Source organism: Schistocerca piceifrons, chromosome 2 (assembly GCF_021461385.2).
Source record: "Schistocerca piceifrons isolate TAMUIC-IGC-003096 chromosome 2, iqSchPice1.1, whole genome shotgun sequence".
NCBI lineage: Eukaryota > Metazoa > Arthropoda > Insecta > Orthoptera > Acrididae > Schistocerca > Schistocerca piceifrons.
In genome coordinates this window covers 1,046,503,024-1,046,529,571 of record NC_060139.1, presented here as the reverse complement: position 1 = coordinate 1,046,529,571, position 26,548 = coordinate 1,046,503,024, and the positions used below count along the sequence as shown (strand labels likewise).

At 38.0% G+C, this 26,548-nt stretch overlaps 1 protein-coding gene across 2 annotated transcripts in view; it reads right to left on the bottom strand.

Moving 5' to 3' along the window:
* The window catches only part of LOC124774718 (trichohyalin), a 402,178-nt gene that overhangs the window by 173,089 nt on the left and 202,541 nt on the right, over positions 1 to 26,548 (bottom strand). The window contains exons 11-13 of one of the 2 annotated variants that reach the window (XM_047249503.1): positions 16,353 to 16,487; positions 14,916 to 15,044; positions 5,779 to 6,715 (exon numbers count right to left, since the gene is read on the bottom strand). In XM_047249503.1, coding sequence (XP_047105459.1) covers positions 5,779 to 6,715; positions 14,916 to 15,044; positions 16,353 to 16,487 — 1,201 coding nt within the window. Of the gene's footprint in view, positions 1 to 5,407; positions 5,499 to 5,778; positions 6,716 to 14,915; positions 15,045 to 16,352; positions 16,488 to 26,548 lie in introns of both variants that reach the window. The other variant, XM_047249504.1, reaches the window with a different exon arrangement.

Genomic DNA, 26,548 nt, shown 5'->3' with positions numbered 1-26,548 from the left:
ACAGACCAATATCCTTAACATTGGTTTGCTGCAGAATTCTTGAATATATTCTCAGTTCAAATATAATAAATTTCCTTGGGACAGAAAGGTTCTGTCAATGAATCAGCTAGGTTTTAGAAAGCATCATTCATGCTGAACTCAGCTTGCCCTCCTCTTACATGACATATAGTAATCTACAGATGAGGGCAATATGCAGATTCCATATTTGCAGATTTCTGAAAAGTATTTCACACAGTGCTCCACTGCAAACTGTTAAATATGGAATAGGTCCCAATATGTGAGAGGCTTAAAGACTTCTTACATAATAAAACCTGGTACACTGTCCTCAACAGCAAGTGTTCATCAGAAGCAAGGGTAGCAGGAGTACCCCATGGAAGTGTGATAGGACTCCCACCTTTCCAAAACACATTTATCCTGAGACGCTGAGCTCGCATTCTGCTCTGCCGCACAGGCAGACGTATTAATTCAGTATACGTCTGAAGTAAGGGTTAATGTGTAGTGTGGATACATACCTACCTAGAACTATTTCCATATATTTTTCATATATATTTATATTATATATATTTTCTATATATATAAATGATCTGGCAGACAGAGTGGGCAGCAATCTGTGTTTCTTTGCTGACGGTGCTGTAGTGTATAGGGGGGTATTGTTGTTTAGTGACTGTGGAGATATACAAGATGATTTAGACAACATTTCTAGTTGGTATGATGAATGGAAGCTAGCTCTAAATGTATAAAAATGTAAGTCAGTGCAGATGAGTAGGAAACAGGCCTGTAATCTTTGAGTAAAGCATTAGTAGTGTCCTGCTTGACACAGTAACATAGTTGAATTCAGAGGTAAGCTGCTAGGTTTGTTAGCAGTAGGTTCGGTCAACCTGCAAGTATTATGGTGACGCTTCAGAAACTCAAATGACAATTCTTAGTGGGAAGTTGATGTTCTTTTTCAGGAACACTATTAAGGAAATTTAGAGAACTGGCATTTGAAGCTGACTGCAGAATGATTCTACTGCAGCTAATATACATTTTGCATAAGGGCCACAAAGATAAGTTAAGATAGAGAAATTAGGGCTCATACAGAGGCACACAGTCAGCCATTTTCCCCTTGCTCTACTTGTGAGTGAGGTGGGAAAGGAAAGGACTAGCAGTAGTACTACAGGGTACCCTCCACCACACACCATATGATGGCTTGCAGAGTAGATGTATAGAGGTAGATGTAGATCTCAACGCTTCACTGGAAGACATAAGACATTCTTTTCTTCTTCATTATGTTGGTGACCAGGTCAGTCTCTCAGTTGAAAGTTTCGTTGGGGGGGGCGAATCTCCAGAACTGACATATTTTTATTTGTTCCAATTGTCATGATTTTTCTTTCAGTTCTGAGGACCTGATCTGTTCTTCCTTCATTTTTAAGTTGTAATAGGATGTCACAAGCATAAGTGACTTCTTCTAAGAGACTGGCAGTTTTCTAGTGTTGGATCTTAATGTCTGACAAGTGTATCCTATTACATGGTAACCAGATTGGAAATTGAGCTTTTTTCACTTTGTTGTTTTTATTTAATCATGTTTCTTTCTCCCTTAGTTCTTCTTGATGATTCTCCAAGACATTTGAACTGTAGAACTATCTCAATTTTTCAATTTTTGAAGCTATATAACGTAACTGTATAGATAAAAAGTATACTCAACCAAGTGGCAGCAGGAGAACATACATATCAAATTTATTGAAATTTGCAAACTTTTGGAGTCAGTGACTCCTTTTCCTGGCAGAAGTGTTAAAGGTGAAGGACTGGTGAGGTTTAGGAAATGAGGAGCATTCAGAAAAGTCGTCAAGACCCTGGGTCAAGGGAGATTTACCAGAGAGAATGAGAAGGGAAGACTGATTGTTGGTGACTGCCGCCTGACCTTGATGTACATTGATCTCTTTGGTCTCAGCATTTCTTCTCAGTAACTTCCTTTTTTTCACTCACTTTTAATTTTCTGTATCTTTTACTTTCTGACCTCTCTATTTTTCCCTGCCCTCCACCTCTACCATAAACAATGCACTTAAGGTTTTCTGCTCTTATTAATTCTTGCGCCATGTATTGTCAGTAATCTCTGTCTTGATTGTTATACTACACTCACTTTTAATTTTCTGTATCTTTTACTTTCTGACCTCTCTATTTTTCCCTGCCCTCCACCTCTACCATAAACAATGCACTTAAGGTTTTCTGCTCTTATTAATTCTTGCGCCATGTATTGTCAGTAATCTCTGTCTTGATTGTTATACTACACTCACTTTTAATTTTCTGTATCTTTTACTTTCTGACCTCTCTATTTTTCCCTGCCCTCCACCTCTACCATAAACAATGCACTTAAGGTTTTCTGCTCTTATTAATTCTTGCGCCATGTATTGTCAGTAATCTCTGTCTTGATTGTTATACTATTTTCCAGCTTTAAGCTTTTCAGATCTCATCCGGTGCAGTCCCAACAATCAGTCTTTCCTTCTCATCCTGTACAATAGGTCTCCCCTGACCCGGAGTTCTGGGTGTCTTTCTTGAACTCTCTCTATTTCCTAAACTTCGCTGTCCCCTTCCTTGTTCCATTTTCCTTCCCCTTCAACCCTTCTGCCAGAAGGAGCCACTGGCTCCAAAAGCTTGCAAATTTACTAAACCTTTATATATGATTTCTCTTCCCACCACTTGGCGAGCAAAAGTTTTATCTATCCAGTTACATTATATTTTCAAAAACTGATAATTTTCACTGATATATTAACCGGGGTTTGGTTACAAAATGCCAACACAAATAACAACCTTGAGTGTAAAGGTTTAAATAATGTCGAGGCGAGCGAATTGGGACACCTCTTCCTATCCACCAAATGTCTGCCAGACAGGGGACTTCTGTTCTGGAAATCTATCACACTACAAACATTAAGCAGCATAGTCAACTCCAGATTTGTGTACACTTTCGGGGCACTGTATCAGAAACCAAACTCATGATGATCTCTATTAAATAGTTCCATGCTTGTCCCATTTGTAATGATCAATTATACAGTTGATGCTATGTGAAAGTAATGTGGTGATATGAGACACATAACAGCACAAGCAAGATGTGAGTTGCATATTAACAGGACCTTTGGTGAAGTGGTACATAAAACACTGGTGACGAACCCTACAATTACAGCTTCACCAGACGTAACCAAGAGAGCATTTTGAATATTTCCTGTACAAAACAGTTTCATGTGGTAGGCTGATGCATTCTTGTTATAAGTGTTTCCTATTATTAATGTACTATGAAAAGTTATAGAAAATGATTTCTATCTTGGGAACAAATTGTTCCCCAACCCATGTGAATATAACATATTTTCTGCTACTGAGTACGAGAAATGTGCTCTTAAGGATTCACCATAATTCTTTGTTACATCCGGTGTGTGTGTGTGTGTGTGTGTGTGTGTGTGTGTGTGTGTGTGTGTGTGTGTGTGTGAACTTTCAAGTACTGTTGATAGACAATTCGACAGTACAAAAAAATTACACTAGTTTTTGTCATTGTCAGTTTCTTCCTCAGAGAGGAAGAGTTGGCGAAGGCTGGAAAAGATGGACATGCCACTCACATCTGATGCTGAGATGGACCAACCTGAACCTACCCTTTCTCCTACCTGAGGAAAGGACTAACAGCTCCAAAAATTAAGATAGTTTTTCTGCTTTTATATATGTCTGTAGGCAATATACTTGGAATTTCTCCTTCTGAAGGTCAGTAATGGCCAATCGTTCTGTCTTCTTATAATTTCTCTGTTGTCTCAATTGAATTTTCCCTTTGACAGAATTACAAAAATAATTCAGCACTCACTTTAAATGTGAACCCTTAGTGGCAAGGATAGCACACTGAGCAGAGTCATGCCCATTTTATATCACATACAAGCAAATACAAAGAAAACACAGATGCCAGTAGGAATTGTATGCCCACATTAATGGAACAAATGCCCAGGCTTTTAGGTCACAAAAAAAATAAAATAGAAGTAAAAAAAAATACTCACTAAAGACATTAAATAGATATGTATTGGATCACTTATGTAAAAGAGCCTAATTTTTCCACTTAACTTCCTCATTGCTATCTATTCTATCCGGAATATTTTACACACACACTAAAAGCCGGTCTTCAAGAATGACAAGCAAGCAGTTCAACAAGCTCTTATCTTCTTTTTCAAGTGCAGTCAAGCACTTTTATGTACAAGTAAGTAGATGGAAACTTTCAAAGACATCAACTGCAGTCACAGCTTATCTAAACCAAACTAATCTTGACAGTAATATACAAGAGTAATGTGTCTATCAAGAATTGTGTTGCTAATACAATAGGCTTGCATGCTAAAAATAATATTTATATGCAAAAGTCATAATCTACCAATTCTATGATTAACAACATTTCAATGTCATTTTAAATAAACAAATATTACTTTTCTCAGAAAGTTTAGTGGTCATGCTATTTTACCTTTCAGGCAGTTATTTGCTAATTAGCATAAGCTGCTGATTTTGTAAGCTGTGTGAAAAATTTAATATACATGTGTATGTAAATTATAGAATATTATGTAGTATAACCTACAGCACTGAAATTAAAAACTGATATCCAATTCTCTAACCTTAAGGCTTCATCATGGAATGCTCTATCATTTTTAGAGTTGTCTGTCTCATTCTACATAGTTTCTACTTTGTGGATAACATGTTACAGCTGTTACCCTTGCAAATGAATTAATATCATTATGAGGCAGCATGGAATTTGAAACTAGCAAATAAGTTGCCATATTATTGTTAGCAGCGGTAGAAAACAATGGCAAGTTTATATCTCATTCAATAGGTATAGTTTCTGGTTTGTGGACTATTTGTTAAAAGTGTGATCTTGTAATTGCACTATTACATCATAAAAGCAGCATGGATTTGAAACTAGCAAACGAGTTGTCATACTATCATTAAGCAAGGGTAGCAAACAATTGCATGTTTATTATAAGGCACACACTTTAACTGCATTTCCTGTGGGCATGATTATGACTTAATTAGTAGGAGTGAGGAACTATGGGATATTTGTTGAACAGGATAAAATATTAGATATCCCATACGCAGAAAGCCACAAATTAAAGCACACAGTAAATTTTACAGTTAAAGGTAATAGACAGTTATGAATAATGTCTCAGTTCATATAAATAACACAAGACTCCATGAAATCACAAAAGTCTTATAAGAATAGTACTAATTAATGCAGCCGTAGAAAATGGTCACGGCTCAGAAAGAACATAAAGCATTCAATGCAATGCAAGAAATTTGTGGGATCATAAATCAGAAAACAGGCTTTTGTAAGAAGTGTCAGAGGAAAAAGCAAGAACTACTATTACAAATGATGAATTAGGTTTCCAACCCTCAGGCATTTTGATAAGATAAAACATACTTCTGGCCTTTGTAGCCATTTTCTTCAGCTGCAACACCAGCGATTCATTATCATCCTCGACCCTAGCTGACTTCTTGCGCAATCTTTGAGCCTGAAAAGAAGGATTTCAGTGATTTACAGTCTAGAACTTACAACTAAGAGCAATATTATCTGGAAACACACAGTCAGTAAATATCAAGTGCTGGAAAATTGGTTCTATTCTTATTGTTTTTCAGATATGTGAAATATTACTGTGTGGTTTCAGAGAACTGCTTCATAAGAAATTTTTTAATTTCCTTGTGTAGAACATAAAAAAATTACACACAAAACAAGTGTAAGCACCACAAGAAAATTAAAACTTTTCTTTGAACAAATACACACTGTCTTCATACCTAAAGGTGCCATCAGCACTGACATGGGTGAACAAGATGACAGAAGTGCTCCATGTGGATACATTGTAGACAGGGAAAACTGCATCTGTCGCATAGCAATAACATTTTGATGAAGTGCAGGTGCTCTGCTTGTTTCATCAACAAATTCATCATGTATAACCTGGACACCAACAGATGTAGTGTCTTTTATATTTTCCCCTGCACTGTCATTCATTGGTGTTCTACTTTCTGTCAATGTTTCTGCTGCATCTAGATATTCATCTGAATCTGATTTGTTCTCAACAAATGATCCAGTGTAAATGTTTTCTACACTGTCTAAGAATCTCACATCATTTTCACTAATGGCCTGCACATTCAATGGTGCATCAATGTAGGCTGTAAAATCAGTCTGCACTTCTTTTATGTCTGAGATAGAGTGAACTGCATAACACTGAGTTTCTCTTGTTTCAACACTGTGTATAAATTCTGTCTGTGTACACTGATTTACAGACTCTGTGTCAGTCTGTGTTTCAACTTCAAAATTTCTTTGTGCAGATGTCTGCGTCTCTTCATTAACTGTCTCAAAGTGCAAAGTCTGTGTTGATGACACTTGATACTCTATTTCTGGAAGAGATACCTGAACTGACCTCGTAGTACGGTTGCTTACATTCAGTGTCTGTGTTCCCATGTCAGATTTTTCAACTGATTTTGAGAGAGAATGCATTGCTGTATGTGATTTAAATGCAGACTGGATGACCACTGGGCGAGCCAGTGAACTGATTTGCAGTGGATCTTCACTGGATTGCAATCCGAATGATGAATGGAGCACTTCCTTGGGAACAGGTGTTTCATGATGACTCAGGCCAGAAAGCTTCGACAATAATTCAGAGTGCACATCCGAGGGAAGTGCTTCTGTGATATCTCGCAATATCATTTTTGACCGTCCTCTTCTCTGCAGCTAAGACAATATTAAAAATCGTCTATTACAGATCAGAAAAAAATCAGCCTTATTTCTTTTACTTTAAAAATATAAATGATGTATACAGTATAGCAAAACACTGACTAACTATTGGAAAAAAATGTTTCTGTCCCAAAACTACTGTCATAAATTTATAAAAAAGTCCCTGATAATTTAAATACTATTTGTCATTGCATAAATAGTAAAAGTCAGTAGCTTTAAACTTCAAAAAAATTAAAAGCAAATACACATGAACAGAAATTAAAATTGGCACTGTACATGAAATGAAAAAAGAGCCACAAAAAGTTTATTGTAACAAGCATAATTAAAAAAGTAATTACCAGCACGAAAGCTTTGTACAGCCCTCAAAGGAGTCTTTTATGGCCCTCTCCTTCACTATTTTGACCTAACACAACAATTATTTCCTATGTATTCTGGAATCAGTATAGACTGAGGTTGTGCACTTATTTTCATCATCAGTGAAGTGGGGTCCCAATCCTCATCTGGCCTTCTAGACTGGGGTTTTTAATGTCTTACCTAAATAGGATGTCTTCTATTCAATTTCCTTTCCTGTTCTGGTACAAAATGAGTTCAAAAGCTTGTTTCAATGTAATTTGCTCTTAGCAGTATCTTGCTGTCTTTATTTAAAGACAAAGTTGTTTGCTTATTTTGTCTTGTCTGGTGTAATTATTTTCTGGGGAAATGGACACATAGTAAATAAAGTATTTATTCAACATAAGTCTACAACAGGGATACTGTGTAAGGTACATAACCAAATGTCTTACAGAGGCCTCTTTAAGGATCTTGTATTTCTTACGTTCACTTCTTAGTGTATTTACTTCTTAATGGTTTTTGATGATGATAATAAACATCTGTTTCAGCTGACCTACAATTTGGGCATTCACAATATAAGACTTAAGACCAATTTTCATCAAGGCTTTGCTCTTTGTTTATGCTTCAGATGTAGTTATGTACTCTGGTGAAAATGTACGCAACAAGCTCCCATTTAACATGCAGCAAGAAACTGAGAATTCCTACCAATTCAAACATACCTTGTTAGCTACCAATTCAAACAGCTCACTAGCTACCCTTCTACAAGTTATCCAATTATCTAGACACAAGAATAGGAAACTCTTGTTAGCTACATGCCATTTAGCAGTGTTCATTGCAAAGTCAGATGTGAAGTTGCAGTATGTTCTATCCAGGTCTGTGTTGTTACTGGTGTAGGTAACAATTTCCTTTGAATAAAATCAACATAAACAAGGGATTATTAAGCAATTGATAGAAGATAAACAGCAACTATTTAATTAGAACTCCACAGATGGTGTGACTGCACAAAAACATACCAGTAAATGGTTCACAATATGTTACCAAGCAGTCACCAGTGACTTGGTATCTGTATTGCCACGCAATCTGAGTTTTGTCACCTTTTCAAACACAGAGCCATATTGTTTTATTTTGAAAATTAATGAGCAGGTTTTGAATATTAGCTTTTTATGGGAAGTGTGGACCGAAGTTTAAGACAATCATACAGAAGAATCAGTGTGGAAGGAAGTGGGAAACTGAAATACTGACGAATGATGTGATGCATTAGAAGTACATTAAGGATGTGGATATTGTAATAAAGTATATCATGGCAGGCAGTTTACTTGAAGAGGATGGACATCTCTAAACTGGGTAGAAGAGGAATGGAAACTTTAAAAAGGGCAATTACAGATATTGGACGGTCAGTTACAGATACTAGAAAGGTAACTCCAAAGGAACCCTAGGTAACAGAAGAAATACTTCAATTGATCAGCAAAAGATGGTAGTACAAAAATGTTAAGGAAAAGGCAGGAATACAACAATGTAAATCACTTAGGGATAAAGGAAATAGGAAGTGCAGGGCAGCCAAAATGAAATGAATGCAGAAAAAATGCAAATACATTGAGAAAGAAAAAGAAAATGATCTCGGAAAGACTGACTCAGCATGTAGAAAACTCAAAACAACCTTCTGTGAAATTAAAAACAATGTTGGTAAGATTTAAAGTGTATTGGGAGTTCCACTATTAAACACAGAGGGGAGAGTGGATAGGTGAAAAGAGTACACTGTAGGCCTGTATGAGGGGAGAACTTGTCTCCTGACTTGCAGAAGAAGAAACTAGTGTTGATATGGATGATGTAGGGGATTCAGTATTAAAGCCAGAACTGAAGAGAGCTCTGGAAGACCAGAAGGGATAGATTACATGCCATCAGAATTTTTAAAAACATTGAGGGAAATGGCAGCCAAACAACTATTCAAGTGGGTGTGCAGAATCCATGAGACTAGCACCATGCCATCAGACTTTTAGAAAAATATCATCCATACAGTTCCAAAAATAGCAAGTGCAGATAGGTGCGAAACAATTGCACAATCAGCTTAACATCTCATTAAAGTCACTTTCTGACAAGAATAACGTACAGAAGAATTGAAAATTAAATGGAGGATCTGTTAGATGACCATCAGTTTCACTTTAAGAAAGATAAAGACACCAGAGAGGCAGTTCTGATGTTGCACTTGATAATGGAAACAAGGTGCATGATGTTTTTGAAATTCTAAGAAAAATAAAAGTAGGCCATAGGGAAAGAGAGTGAAAACAATATGAACAAGAACCATGAGGCAACAGTAAGTTTGGAAGACCAAGAAGGAAATGCTCAGATTAACCCTCGGGCAGGCACACCTATGTACAAAGTGAGCCAACTACAAATAACATTGTCTTGTCTGTGGTTTTTTTCCCCCCCTTCAAGCCCTTACCTATTGCCTCATTAGTGCTTCAGCTAACACAGTGCTAAGTTGTGCTATCATACATCCAAGTGAGCAGTAGTAATATAAAATAAACAGCGAGTGAGGCAAAATAAATAAATAAATAAAAATAAATAAATAAATAAATAAAAATAAATAAATAAATAAATAAAAATAAAAAAATAAAATAAAATACTATCTATCAAAGAAAAAGACCCAGATTCTGAGCCAACAGCACACCCCCAATATGGCAGTTATCTGCAAGATAATTAGCAATCAAATAAGCATCTTGGTGGGATCTAATGCAACTGCGCTGTTTAATGCTTCAAGTGGGACATTACTGTGGGATAACACTTGTACGTGACAACAGATTGGTATAATGAAAGATCATTTTATTACTGCTTGGTTAAAGAGTGATTCAGCTCATTTAATGCAAGTTTGTTTTATTGTTGTTTAACTAAACTAAGATTAAACTGTGAAGTTGCCCACACATATTTACCTTGGTAGCATAAAGACAGCTGTTCCTTACATATGTATGAGTAGTACGTTGTGCACTTGCTCATGTCAAGGATTAAAAAAGCCATAAGGCAGGGATGCAGTCTTTCACCCTTACTCTTCAACATTTACATTGAAGAAGCAATGATGGAAATGAAAGAAAGGTTCATGAGTGGGACTAAAATTCTGGGTGAAAGGACATAGTGATAAGATTAGCTGGTGACTTTGCTATCCTCAGTAAGATCTAAGAAGAATTACAGGATCTGTTGAGTGGAGTGAACAGTCCAATAAGTACAGACTATGGATTGGGAATAAACTGGAAAAAGACAAATGTAATGAGAAGTAGTAGAAGAAAATAGTGAGAAACAAAAAATCAAAATGTGTGATCATGAAGTACACAAAGTTAAGGAATTCTGCTACCTTGGAAGTAAAATAACCCATGACATATGAAGGAGGAGGACATAAAAATCAGACTATCACAGGCAAAGAGGGCATTCCTGACCAAGAGAAATCTACTACACAGGCAAATAGGGCGTTCCTGCCTGGCCAAGAGAAATCTACTAGTATCAAATACAGACCTTAATTTGAGGAAGGAATTTCTGAGAATGTACGTTTGCATCACAGCACTGTATGGCAGCAAATTGTTGACATTGGTAAAATCAGAACAGAATACAATTGAAATATTCAAAATGTATTGCTACAAAAGAATTCCGAAAATCATGTGAACTCTTAAGATAAGGAATGAGGAGGCTTTCCACAGAATTTGCAAAGAAAGCAACATATGGAGAACATTGAAAAGAAGAAGGGACACGATGATAGTAAATTTTCTAAGGCATAAGGGAATAGCCTCCATGCTACTAGAGGGAACTATAGAGAGTAAAAGCTGTGTGGCAAGAATGGAACACATCTAGCAAATAACTGAGGACATAAGATGCACATGTTACTTTGAGCTTAAGGGGTTGGTGTAGAAGCTGAATCAAACCTGTGAGAAGACTGAGAAAAAAGAAAAAGACAACATCCTATTTTATAAACCTATAAGCTCCCAGGCTACAGCAGGAGGCAATTTACAGAGAAAGCATGGTGTGAAGTGGGAAAAGAAGTTCTACTGTACATCTGTTATTTGGAAATATATGTATAGATACAAATGTCAGTGGGAGGAAAAATACAGTAAAATGTAAATCATATCAGGAGCATTCTTTTCAATCACTAGCAGCAACCCATATCGTTCTGTAAAATTATCATGTGCAAACAGAAAAGGAAAATGATGGGAAAATGACAGAGGAGCCACAAAGTGTAAACACAATGGTGTTAACCTACAAATAGACAGTGAATTTCCTATCTGTTTGTTGCAGGTCCTTGACTGGTGACAACAGCTTATAGTTTATGTTTTTCTGGATATAAACATGTGCTGTATCTGATGAACTTGTCATCAATGTGAACATAAACTGTAACCTGCTTTCCATTCTTCTCAATGAAGTAGGAGAGCATTCTTCTTAAGTGCTCTCATTCTAAATCTAGGACATGGTATGCATTTCACGTTCTATGTAACAATATGCTAACATGGTTGGATTTCCTAATAATATCTCTTGGTTTTCTAACATGTGCTCTTAAGTGCCTAATTTGCTTGACACCTAAGACATTGTCTATGATTGAATCCTAAGGTGTTTCCTGCAGAATGAATCTCAAATACCAAGTGCATCAGATCATTCTGTGGGAAGGTTTTACAGTCATCAGTTATTCTGTTTATTTATATTTCACATCTGCATTATTTCAGCATTCTGTGGTTGTACGAATCTTCAATATGGGTATGGTCTGCCTGAACACTGACAAGCAGCTATACTGAAGTCAAATATAGAAGGCAATCCAAATATGGCTAGTCTTTACATTGCTGTAATAAAGGTACAACCTTGTATGTAATTGTGAATGTAGTGTTCCTATGCATTTCATTTAATGGGTTACTTCCATTGTTGTTTGATACTGTTAATCTACCAGAAATAAGTAAAATTTATTAGCATATGACTTCCATTACAAGGATTTATCCTTTGGCTCTACAACCCATCTTACAACAACCTCCATTTGAAATTCATAGAAAAATGTAATTATGATTTTTTAAATATTTATGTAAGATTGGCCAGCCAGTCAGGCTGTCAGCAGTATGTCATCTTCATAAAGCTTTTATTTTCTATTTTCCTATTTTTCTACATGCCTCCAACATCAAGTTATGTAACTTTTACTTCATTCCAAGGATAAGTTTCACATGAGATCTTGATGGTCAAAATTTTAATAACACATAAAATTTCCTGATAAATGTCTGTCATGATGTTAGTAACTTTACTATCAAAGGACGTACTGCCTGCATGGAAATAATTTTATATTAGCCAAGCTTCAAAAATTGTCCACCAATGGCCATAACAATGGAACACGTCAAAGTCAATACCGGAAGGTATTACATACAAGTCCAAGCTAGAATCTCATGCAAGTTCAGTTTTAAAGCTTGCAGCTTGTTGAGATAAACCATCACCACGATTTGCAAAGAGATTTAATAAGAGGTATTTTCCATTACAGCTGTGCGGAATCAACATCAAGGAAATGCCATTATTATACCGCAAGAATGTCATGTAATCAACATATTTGTATGGTTCATTGTCTGCAGTTCCTACAAATAGTATGTCACATTTTCTCAATAAATATGACTACTTTCCTCTCAATAATCAAAGTATCTGTATTTAGTTAAGATGCATGGTTTCCTTTACATTCAGAAGGATTATATGTTTTTCCTGTTTAGCTGTATTTTTAAATTGTATTATTGATTTTAAAACTTTAAGATGTTTTGTACTGCCCAAAGAACAGCTAATATTCTAACACACTTTCATCCTTGGAAAGATATTTTGACTTTGTGAGTTTTGAAACTGAACTGAAACAATCACCTGATCAGTCACATTAGAAATATCATTTTTCCCACAGATTATTCTTTGAATGTTTAGGTATAATATCCAGTTACAAATACAACTGATAATCTCTCATCCAGCACAGTCCCCAGCAATCAGTCTTTCCTTCTCATCCTCTCTGGTAAGTCTCTCCTGACCCAGGATTCAGCATGACTTGCTTGAAGTCACCACTTTCCTAAACATTGCCAGTCCTTTTTCTTCATCCCTCTCCCATCCCCTTCAACAATTCTGCCAGAAGAAGGAGCCACTGGATTCGAAAGCTTGCACATTTCCTTAAATTTTACCTCTGTTTTCTCGTGCCACTGCTTGATGAGTAGATTTTTTTCATCTATCCATTTATATTTTCCAAAAATTGATTATTTTCATTGAAATACAATTGATGTATTTATATTGGAACAAAATACAAACTGCTGAAGTAAGTTTTGCATCACCTGCATATCTGTGAACATTTGTGAGATTTGATTCAGCAGGAATAGGGAATGACAGATTATGCCTTATGAAGCCAAAAAAAGAAAAAAAAACTACACTATGAAATAAAAAAAAAATTAAAACTTTTATCCCTTGTGGATGTGGAACACTTCAACTATGATGAATACATGTTTTTGAAAATGCCTGCAACTCATTTGCAGTAATTTCTCGAAACATTTTAAACAAAATAATAGTCAAAATCAAGGCAATCTGTTGAAAAGTTCACTTCTCTGGACATCCATGAGATCAAAGTCTGGACTTGAAAACATTCTATGCTGTGGCAAACCATCCATAAAAGCACACTCTTCAACAGTTGACCTCCTTAAGTCATCCACCATATCATGAGGTTCCTGTGACAAAACATTGCAAGTTTCAATTGGGCCAAACAGTGCTGAACCAAGCTCTTGTCAGCATGTACCACAGGCCTGCCTGCTGGAAGAAAGTGTTCACAAAGTGGGCGCAATATGATCATGCATCATCATCTTGAAGGACAAATCTATCATTAAAATATTGTTTATATGACAACGCAACAGGTTGGAGAATCCTACCCCAAACACAGCACAGCCTTTAAATACCTCAACAGCAATGAGAGGCAGCTGACATCTGCAGAAGATACCAGTTCAGAACATACATTGCTGTTTGTAATGGATGTCTAGGGGACAAACTGATCATGTGGAGATTATTACATGTTGCCTAGGTCACCACAAACCCCACAGCTGAGTCCAAAAAGGTAGTGCACAGTTAAGTTGCATTATCTACATGCATAAATTAGTATGCAGCAGCCATCAGCTGGTTTTGTTGATGGCACACACTCACTACAATGCAGATATTCAGTGTTTTGTGTTTCACAATAGCAATCAAATTTTTGAATGGTGTCGCTGTGGTGAACACCAATTTGGTATGTACTTCCCATGCTGACAACCATCCTTGCCCTACATATAGTGCCAATGTCTGCATGGCCTAAACTTGAAACAGATCTTTGAGGCAAGTTGACAGATTCAAAAGTGTACACAAGCTGCATTTTCCTATTCACAACTGGGAACACAGCATTCTTTACTGATCTGCAGTGAGACAGCAGGTTTACCTCTGCATCCATTACACAGGTGACTGTATGTAGTAATTCGCTGTGGTCATAAGGGTACTGAGAGAGGAGGTTCTAATTTAAAAAAATACACAAAAAGCCTAGTGTGGTGCAATTTTTTTGAGCATTTTCTATGAATTAGTGAGTCCAAAAAATGTTTGTTTGGTTAAGTCATTCAACAGAATGTCCTGCAAATATACTCAATATGGCTGTGCATCAAATCTCATCTGTATCAATAGTGCCAATCATTGTTGGATCAAATATACTTAATGACATCATAACTTCAGTGTATGTTATTTGAGAGACTGACAGTAACAGTTCTGATTGAAATATACCCTCATGCTTAATTTCTGAATGAGCTTGTTTCTGCAGAGATAATTAAAATTCATTATGGAATCACTGGTCATAAAAACTAGTACCAAGAAAGCACATATTAATATACAATACCTCTTCTTCAGCAAAACGAAGTTGCTCTCTTAAGTCTGCTTCTCTCTCCATTGCATCTTGGAGATCTCGGAGTAACTGTGCAGGATCATCTTGAGAACCCCCTCTGGTTAAAGATTCTCGAGAAAGTTTCTGAAATATATAACATAAACCTGTTGTCCTTTTATCAGTTTAACACAAACAAATTCTTTGAAGATTGCACAAACAGTAGAGCCACAGATAATCCACTCCTCTTTGTCACAATGCAGCACTTATTATTTACTACAATAGTCATAATTACAAAAATAAATATAAACACACATTCAATATCACAGCTAAATGATTTTAAGAAGTAAGCAAGACTGGTATATCTGGAAAGTCCCACGTTATCTATTTTTAATCAACATCAACACACATGGAAAATGTACCACAAGAGCACAGAATCAGGTCAATAAACAGTAATAAAAGAGTGCTGTCTAAAAACTGGAAGCGAACACATGTTTTCAATGACTGTGTGTGTTACACTGCACTTACGACAAAACTGTCATATGTAAATTGACTCTGTCCACCTGTATCAGTATGAATGATTTTTATGACATATAGTTGTAAGTTTGTCGTTGTGTGTTTGTTCTGAAAGAGTATACATACAAAATGTCTCATGGAATGTAAATAATTTAGGATTAAAGGGACCAATAACTGAATCGCAGAAGCATTGAGTCACTGACACCCCTCTAATTCACATTCCTAGCCAGGTAACCAGCTGCCTCACACCAAGCCACTAGCTACCCACCCCAAGCCCCTATTCTTGCCTCCCACCTCTCTCTCCTTCCACACACCATACCTGATGCAACCCCTACCTGACCCTAGTCCACATGCCAAACTGTAATCTCAACACTCTGAATCCAGCTGGTACTATGTAGGGGCGCAGGTGCGTGATTGTGTGTGTGTGTGTGTGTGTGTGTGTGTGTGTGTGTGTGTGTGTGTGTACTCTAGCTTTTACTCTAGTTCCACAAAGGATTCAAAAGCTACCAACTTTTCTTTCTCTTATGAGTATTAAAGTGGAAGGATGGAGAAAGAAAAAAAAACTTGTATGGGTACACAACATATCCCCTTAAAACAGCAACCATCTATGAATAATCTGTGTAACTGTCAACAGTGTAATATGCCCTTGTTCCACAAAATGACATAATGAGGTATTGTATTCAACCAGCACCATAACCTTTACATAACTTAACCATCAATCTATGGTGATAAGGTTCCCTTTAAAACTGTGATTTCAGTCAAATGCAACATCATAATTTTCTGGTATAAGTCATAAGAGTGAATGAACATCTCATAACTTACTCTTTACTTAGAAATGTGATACTATTCTCTGGTGGGAGTATTAAGTCTGCTAGTTCAATCTGCTTTACTTTACCACACAGTAACAAAATCTTAGGAAACAATCAGAGTTATACAAACCTCCCCTGATGATGTTTTTCCAATTGAACCAAGCATGGGAGGTTTCTTTGTAGGTTTCTTGTCTTCCTTAACTTCTTCCTGAGCCTTCAGTTTTTGTAGAGCTTCATCTAGCTCTTTTTGCAGCCTGATTGCCACCTAAAACACAACACAGTAAGAAAATTGTCAAGAGAGCTTATTATGAAACATATATGAACATTTTATACATTTCCTATGGTACAGCAGAACATATTTTAATGATTATAGTTCAAGCACACCAGGATAACTGATTCCGGTGAGTGTAGTTTACTATAACAAGCTTCTAAAGTGGGATGTGGATATACTGTAAAGAATAAGCTCTGTTTGCGTGCTTGTGTTATTAAAAATTCAGAATATTGGAAACATTTGTCACTGGAGAAGCCAGCACATATTTAATAGCACAGTGATATCAATACTGTGGATATAGCTTCAGTTGCTTCCATTAAAACTTTAAAATTAAACACTTTTAGAAAGTGGTGGTGTTGTGGTCTTCAATCTGAAGACTGATTTGATTTAGTTCTTCATACTATGAAATGTAACAGATTGTAATAACGATATTTGGTACAATATTAGTCCTAAAACAAATAAAATTTTTCCTCTATTGTTCTGATAGTATATTAATAAAATATTGAAATTATTTGTTAGGTAATATTTCATTAACATTTACTGTTCATAGAGTTAATTGAACTATGCTGAGTCAAATGGTCCATAAGTTTTACATGATATATTTTCTTTTAAGAGAAATCAGTAATTGACTATGTTCAGAAGCCATGAGATCCTAAAAATGTTATGAGGTAATAATTGTTTATTTCCAAAAAGACCTAGCTCTAATTTCCTTCTTTCCATTAAGCAGTTTATTTTTTCTAAAAATCTGGTGATGATGCGGGAATTAGATTAGGAAATGAGACACTTAAAGCAGTAGACACATTTTGTTATTTGGGAAGCAACATACCTGATGATGGCCCATGCAGAGAGGGTATAAAATGCAGATGGGAGTGACGAGAAAAGTGTTTCTGAAGAAGAGAAACTTGTTAACAATGAATATAGGTTCTTACATATTTTCCGAATATATTTGTATGAGATGTAGTCATGTATAAAAGCATTAACAGTTTCAACAAGAAGAGAATAGAACCTTTTGGAATGTGGTGTCACTGAAAAACGTTAAAGATTAGGTGGGTAGATCATGTAACTAATGTGGAAGTAATGAATAGGATTGGGGAGAAAAGAAATTTATGGCACAGTTTGACTAAAACAAGGGATCAGTTGATAGGACACATTCTGAGTCATCAAGGGATCACCAATTTGTTATTGGAGGGAAGTCTGTGGCGGGAGGTAAAAACTGTAGAGGGAGACCAAGAGATGAATACTGTAACCAGATTCATAAGGATGTAGGTTGCAGTAGTTATTCAGAGATAAAGAATATTGCACAGGACAGAGTAGCATGCAGAGCTGCAACAAACCAGTCTTTAAACAGAAGACCACAACAACAACAAAAAGATATTTTAATTATTTGTAACTAGGTTTGCCCCACCCGAAAATATTCCCATGATTTGATCTTTCAAGCTTCCTTGCTGGCTGGATATTATACTTCTACTGTCCTAATTTTTCTAATCGAGATAATAGATTTGATTACATGAGTAAGGTGTTACTTAAGAAATTAAAAAAATTAGGAAAACTGAAACCTGAGAAATTTCCATCAAAATTGGTAAACCACAAGGGAGATGCACATTGTATCAGCCAGACAGTGCATCAGACTTTCTTACTTGTATAGTTATCTAATGTGCAATCAAGTAAAATTATTGCTTGCTTCACTGGAATGACACCACTACTAAATTTGACCCTTACATCACTATAAAGTGAAATTTAATTACTGATTTCACCAGCTGTCCTGATGCTTGTCTATATATGCCACCTCCAGACAATAAGTAGGCAGTCTGTGCTTTGCAATCACCATGCTAATATCTTAGTGGAAAAGTTTTCACCTGATATCAGTCAGTCAATATTTCTATATCAAAGTCCACATATTAGTGAAAAAGTTCACAGTTAAAGTTCAATACCATATAAAGTTCTTTGTGTGAAAGAGGGTATTAGCTACTCATGTGACTATAATTATTCAGTGTAAATATCTTTCTAACTTATTTAGAAGAATGCCCAGCTGTAATAGTCAACCTAACTTTTCTGTATTAATATACTAGTAAAGATCTTATGACTGACTCCAAGAACTGTTTTTAATTATCCATCTTCGATCAAATGGTGTGTTGGTGAAATTTTCTCATCAGTATATGATTAGTATATGAACAACAGAGGACTTCATTATGTGAATGTGTTCTGAAGAGTTTGCCACTGTCTAAAAGACATTATGTACAACAGATAACTTGGTTTATTGGCATTATTATCTTGAAGAAAAAGTGGACTAATCAGAATGCAGTTAATAATGGCATTCTTATTCACAAATATTGTGTGATATGAAAAGACATACATAAGCTAATCATTGCCAGAATGTGTTTTGGCCTGAATAAATGGGAATCTAAATAAATGGTATTGCATCTATCATTGAACTGTGAGTCTACCAATTCAAACAATTGAGAACTTACAGTGATTCAGTCAGGTTTGTACAGTTACATTAGACTATCTTGTGCAATTCCATCAGGGATGGAAACAATAAACAAAAATGGGAAAAGCCAACCACGCACCTGTAGCTAAGTTGTGTGTATCAAAATGACATTTATAGTAGGAAAGGGAGTTTATTAACTACCACTTTCTTCAGCTTAAGTGTACGCACATAGCCACACCAACACCCAAATGCACCCACTTGCAAGTTATAAGTGGCTGCTCAGGATGAGAGGGATTGTAGGAGAGGACAGGAGCTTGGCTGTTGGGAGCAGATCATATGTACAGTGAAATGAAGGGGTGGGGAGGTAATGGGAGGAAGAGAGGGAAAGACATAGTCAAAGAAACTGGTAACTGCCAAGAGAATTGCACAAATACTGAAGTAACTGTTGAAGTCATTGCTGTTAGCCTCCATTTGGCAGTGTACATTTGTATGGATATAAAGCTAGTTAGTTGTCACCCCCATTTAAAATGCTGTATGTAACTGTAACATATACATATGCAATGCAGCTGCTTTCACAAGTGACACTACCTTATATAGGATGGGAAACGCCTGTGAAGCGTGAGTCTTGCAAATGCGGTACAGGACCGACAGTAGGTTTGACAGATGAGTGGATTAGAATTTGTTAGGTAGATGAAGGAACACTACTTAAAGAGATGAAGCTCGGATGCATCTCATTTTCAATGAGACACAAAAGTTAGCAAAATATGCTGATAACCTGGCCAGAGCCTTTACAGACAGACAATATCCTGTCCTAAAACAGATTTATCATAGTATTTCTCCATGTGACACCAACAAATCCCCTGGTACAATGAGGCAGTCACTGACCATCAGTATCACCCAGGCCTTCGAAAGCCCAACTCTACTCGGCTTTGACCAACTCTTGTCATGCCCGCAGATAAGTGATATCATACCCAAAGTACTATCCTCAACACACTCAGCTTGCATAATATTTTTGTTACTGTGACCAATTCTTCCTTCATTGCCCCCTTCCTCTGATGTTTCAATAGCTGCTTCAGAATGTATGCTGTATGTGTCCTAACCCCCACAATAAACACCAGCTTCTTGTTGTTGCTGCAGCAACAGGTGGGCTCACTTGAGTGTCTGTGTGATTATGTGTGTACTTAAACCATGACAAGAGTAATAGCCTAAAAGATATTTAAGTCTCTATGTTATTATTTGGGGCTATGGACCACACATTGGCAATGGCCTTGCCGCAGTGGATACACCAGTTCCCGTGAGACACCGAAGTTAAGCGCTGTTGGGCGTGGACGACACGTGGATGGGTGACCATCCAGCCGCCATGCGCTGTTGCGATTTTTTGGGGTGCACTCAGCCTCGTGATGACAATTGAGGAGCTACTCGACTGACTAGTAGCGGCTTCGGTCAAGAATACCATCATAACGACCGGGAGAGCAGTGTGCTGACCCCAGGCCCCTCCTATCCGCATCCTCCTCTGAGGATGACACAGTGGTTGGATGGTCCCGGTAGGCCACTTGTGGCCTGAAGACGGAGTGCTTTTTTTTTTTTATGGACCACACATAACTCAGCTACTGCTGTGTGATTGTCTTCCTCATTTTCATTTACCTTGAGCAAGTGTGCTGACGAAGGGATAAATTTCTTGAAGTGGCAAGGAAACTTGTACACAAAATTTGCTCTAGTAATTGTGACTGAAAGGATCTTTTCTTGATCACCACCGAAATGAATAGCAAGAAGTTTAATTTATTTTTGTGTTTTAGGAGACTATTAAATACGTGAAGGTTAAATGAAAATAACAGACAAATATCATTATTTACCTACAAATAATCTGAGCTACCATTTTCAACAGTGAAGTTCATTTGCTTATATATAAAATAAAATCAGTATGCAACAGCACCACCTCTAAAACGACTGCTCTTTAAATTTTTTATTATTTCATGAAAGATTAAGAATATCTCACAAAATTTCCTGTCAGTCTCACTTTTATGTGTTCAAAAACTGATTCTAAAACAGTACAAGTCTATTTATAATTACAATTGGTGACCTGTGTTGGTTAAAATATCTACAGATGTCTGATGATGATGATGTTTGGTTTGTGGGGCACTCAACTGTGGGGTCATCAGCGCCCATACAAAGTCCCAGTTTTTAACGAAGTCCAATTGAGCCACTGTCATGAATGATGATGATGAAATGATGAGGACAACACAAACACCCAGTCCCCTGGCAGAGAAAATCCCCAACCTGGCTGGGAATTGAACCCGGGACCCGGGATCCGGACCCCATGATCCAGAGGCAGCAACGTTATCCACTAGGCCACGAGCTGCGGGCTCTACAAATGTTACCCATGGGGAGACACTGTTGGCAGTATTGGTGAATAAGGACCTGAAAATGTGGTTTTATTTTTGGTAAAATGCACATATATTTTAGGCAAAATTCATGCGTGTGTGTGTGTGTGTGTGTGTGTGTGTGTGTGTGTGTAAATGGTTAGGCACACATATTTAAAATATTGTCAAGCAACATGCCCGAAGACAAAGCTTTAATGCTTTGAAATAACTTACTGCCGATAGGGGAGCTTTTTGATTATTATGTTTACTTCCACAAAAACTTCAAAAGCTTTTTCAAAAATGGTCTTTGTTTGCTTTCTTCTTTTGGCTCTATTTAAAATTTCAATAACTGATTGTTTCTGTTGAGAAATAGCAGCTTTTTCTTTCTCTTTTGAACCATTTCGATAATTACAAAAATAATTTACATCTTTTGTTGGCATTCATAGCCATGTTACACACACTTGTCAATGCTACATGTAGAAGTGATAAGGCACTGAGCTTAGAAGTAGAACCAGAAATATATCTGCACATTAAAGAAAGAATTTTGGCATGGTCAAAACATTTTACAAAGTTTTGTTTTCTGGCAGCTACAGGAAAGACACTATAAACTGACAGTTGGCTGTGAGCATAAGCAAATCAGAATTATAACCACCAGAGGGGAGAGGAGCAGTTTGGGGAAACTGCCTTGGCTCCTTCTTCCAGGACAGCAGCCTACACTCTTGTTCTGTGAAAGCAGAACTTGACACATGATTATGGGGTTTGCTGATCCCTTCTGGTGATGTGAAAGCTGCAATCAAAGTCTACAATGGACCAGGATTAGTTTCTTCCCTCATTTGAAAATAAGAAAGGAAAACATTGAGCAACACACAAGACAAAGTATTCGGTAACTGCTACCAAGTATTTACTTGCTGAGGTTAACAGTGTCACACATGAGAGAGTTCAGGCCTGATCTTTATGGGTATTTGATGCTATGATAATTGTGTCTGCATTATATCAGTTTCTGAACTTCAGTTAAGAGACAAACATATATGTTCCTTTGTTTTAAGGTGCTAGGTCACTTGGCTCAGTACTATGCTGCAAAAAAAAGCTATTTCAAACTATCTCTGATAAAATAGTCCATCAGGATACAATTCCAGAATGAGATTTTCCCTCTGCAGCGGAGTGTGCACTGATATGAAACTTCCTGGCAGATTAAAACTGTGTGCCCGACCGAGACTCGAACTCGGGACCTTTGCCTTTCGCGGGCAAGTGCTCTACCATCTGAGCTACCGAAGCACGACTCATGCCCGGTACTCACAGCTTTACTTCTACCAGTACCTCGTCTCCTACCTTCCCAACTTTACAGAAGCTCTCCTGCGAACCTTGCAGAACTAGCACTCCTGAAAGAAAGGATATTGCGGAGACATGGCTTAGCCTCAGCCTGGGGGATGTTTCCAGAATGAGATTTTCACTCTGTAGCTGAGTGTGCGCTGATATGAAACTTCCTGGCAGATTAAAACTGTGTGCCCGACCGAGACTCGAACTCAGGACCTTTGCCTTTCGCGGGCAAGTGCTCTACCATCTGAGCTACCGAAGCACTACTCACGCCCAGTACTCACAGCTTTACTTCTGCCAGTACCTCGTCTCCTACCTTCCCAGCTTTACAGAAGCTCTCCTGCAAACCCTGCAGAGTGAAAATCTCATTCTGGAAATATCCCCCAGGCTGTGGCTAAGCCATGTCTCCACAATATCCTTTCTTTCAGGAGTGCCAGTTCTGCAAGGTTCGCAGGAGAGCTTCTGTAAAGTTGGGAACGTAGGAGACAAGGTACTGGCAGAAGTAAAGCTGTGAGTACCGGGTGTGAGTCGTGCTTTGGTAGCTCAGACGGTAGAGCACTTGCCCGCGAAAGGCAAAGGTCCCGAGTTCAAGTCTCGGTCGGGCACACAGTTTTAATCTGCCAGGAAGTTTCAGGATACAATTCGCTGTTTAACAGCATATATTAGATAATTTTGTGTTTGCAAATTATAATGCATATTTTGCATCTACACTCCTGGAAATGGAAAAAAGAACACATTGACACCGGTCTGTCAGACCCACCATACTTGCTCCGGACACTGCGAGAGGGCTGTACAAGCAATGATCACACGCACGCCACAGCGGACACACCAGGAACCGCGGTGTTGGCCGTCGAATGGCGCTAGCTGCGCATCATTTGTGCACCGCCGCCGTCAGTGTCAGCCAGTTTGCCGTGGCATACGGAGCTCCATCGCAGTCTTTAACACTGGTAGCATGCCGCGACAGCGTGGACGTGAACAGTATGTGCAGTTGACGGACTTTGAGCGAGGGCGTATAGTGGGCATGCGGGAGGCCGGGTGGACGTACCGCCGAATTGCTCAACACGTGGGGCGTGAGGTCTCCACAGTACATCGATGTTGTCGCCAGTGGTCGGCGGAAGGTGCACGTGCCCGTCGACCTGGGACTGGACCGCAGCGACGCACGGATGCACGCCAAGACCGTAGGATCCTACGCAGTGCCGTAGGGGACCGCACCGCCACTTCCCAGCAAATTAGGGACACTGTTGCTCCTGGGGTATCGGCGAGGACCATTCGCAACCGTCTCCATGAAGCTGGGCTACGGTCCCGCACACCGTTAGGCCATCTTCCGCTCACGCCCCAACATCGTGCAGCCCGCATCCAGTGGTGTCGCGACAGGCGTGAATGGAGGGACGAATGGAGACGTGTCATCTTCAGCGATGAGAGTCGCTTTTGCCTTGGTGCCAATGATGGTCGTATGCGTGTTTGGCACCGTGCAGGTGAGGGCCACAATCAGGACTGCATACGACCGAGGCACACAGGGCCAACACCCGGCATCATTGTGTGGGGAGCGATCTCCTACACTGGCCGTACACCACTGGTGATCGTCGAGGGGACACTGAATAGTGCACGGTACATCCAAACCGTCATCGAACCCATCGTTCTACCATTCCTAGACCGGCAAGGGAACTTGTTGTTCCAACAGGACAATGCACGTCCGCATGTATCCCGTGCCACCCAACGTGCTCTAGAAGGTGTAAGTCAACTACCCTGGCCAGCAAGATCTCCGGATCTGTCCCCCATTGAGCATGTTTGGGACTGGATGAAGCGTCGTCTCACGCGGTCTGCACGTCCAGCACGAACGCTGGTCCAACTGAGGCGCCAGGTGGAAATGGCATGGCAAGCCGTTCCACAGGACTACATCCAGCATCTCTACGATCGTCTTCATGGGAGAATAGCAGCCTGCATTGCTGCGAAAGGTGGATATACTCTGTACTAGTGCCGACATTGTGCATGCTCTGTTGCCTGTGTCTATGTGCCTGTGGTTCTGTCAGTGTGATCATGTGATGTATCTGACCCCAGGAATGTGTCAATAAAGTTTCCCCTTCCTGGGACAATGAATTCACGGTGTTCTTATTTCAATTTCCAGGAGTGTATATTCACATTTATCACAAGAGAAAGAATACCTCATACTATGTAACAGTCAACTGCATAAAGACACAACTTTTATATATTCTCATTTCACATCCAAATTCATAAGAAACAGAATATAAAGGAACTGAAAGTTTTAACATAAGAAGCACATGTATTTGGAACATTACACCCTGAATTTCATAATTGTAAAAAAATATAGTTCACAGTGTATTCTCTCTTTCAGAAAATCAGCTCATCTCACTTCTTGTCCAGCCTCCAGTCTTGAATGAAGTGTACTGGCTAGTGGATTGCATACTTTTCTGATAACACTTAGGTTATCAAAAATTGGAATCTCTCTAGTGAAGTATCATTCTTGGGTCCCTATTTATAATCTGCAGTGTTTTGTGCCTATCTTGACCTAGGATCCTAAATGACTTGCTCTTTCTTTCCCCATAATGCAGCACTTCAGCTTCTCAATACCTTGCTTTTCCACATTACCCCTTGAGGAAAATATTTTAATTATATTTCCTCTTTCATTGATCCTTGTCTCAGTTTGACTAGCGTGAATAATTTTAACATGTATGATTATTAAATTTGTCTTTCATGTAGTTGAGTTCTACAGTTTCAGTTTGTTTTTTAAGTATGACACTTTACCTTCAACAGCTACATTTTTCTCTTTCAAAAATAATCTCCATGAACTTTTACACTATTCTACTGTGGAAATAGTTAATTAGAAAATTCTTAAATCCACTCATTTCTTCAATTCTTTTCATGACCTATAAACAATCTGCAATGGTTATGTTCACCTTATAAGAAGTAGTACACTTGTTGCTGCTTCTTTATTTTCATTCCTACAGAGCCGCTTGTGAAGTAATGTTGAGGTTGCATTTTTGAGACTTCCATGCTCTTCATAAATATGACAGCTCTTGTGGCACTTAACGCAGAGGGATTTATTTTGAAGTGATAGACAATTCTCAGCTATTACTTCAGATGCAGAACGTTTTATAAATGGGATAATTGAAGTCTTAACATAGCCCTCTGCAGCTGAGTTTTTCTTGAAGCCACAAACACCGTGCAATAAGTGTTATGTTAAAAAAAAAATAAAAATAAAAAAAAAAAAATCTGCTTCGGCATACATATAAATTCCAGCAAGAAAAATGCTGCCATTGTTGAAAATTTTTGCTATCATTTTTTTCCTTAAAGAAATGTATTGGGGATTTGTAGCATTCTGGCTGTGATAAAGGAAGAGTGAAAGTGAAGACTGTATTATACCGACTCCCAGACTCCTAGCAGAGAAGCAAGAATTTTACAAATGATGAGAAAAACATGATATATGGTGAGATGTGGCATGTATTACTTCAACTTCTAACATACATGTCATTAATGTAAAATCTGAAAATAGTAACCTTGACTGAGATACGTGAAACAAGTAATTAGTGATGTTGAGGTAAAATCAAAGAAGCAGCCCTTTTCTTTGGTTTTTGTTGTTATATCATAACAATGGCTATGAAGCCTTTTGTCGCAGGGTCCCTGCATACAAAGTCCTCAGTAAACTTGCCACATCAAATTTGGATAAAATACGAAGGTTTTAATGACTACCTCCATCATTGATCATCAAGAGCTGTCAGACATAGCCTCCGAGCTTGATGAGAGCTAAATTGCGGGCCTGAGAAATTGTCATGAAACTTGGTAAACCAACACTAAGATATACGCTGTATCAGCCAACTAGTACAGACATAGGCCCTGGTATTGATGATAGAGGAAGTCACCGAAAACATGAGATTTTATCTGAATCCGACACAGCAAGTTATTGAGAACTTTTTATGCATATCAGAGCAATACTG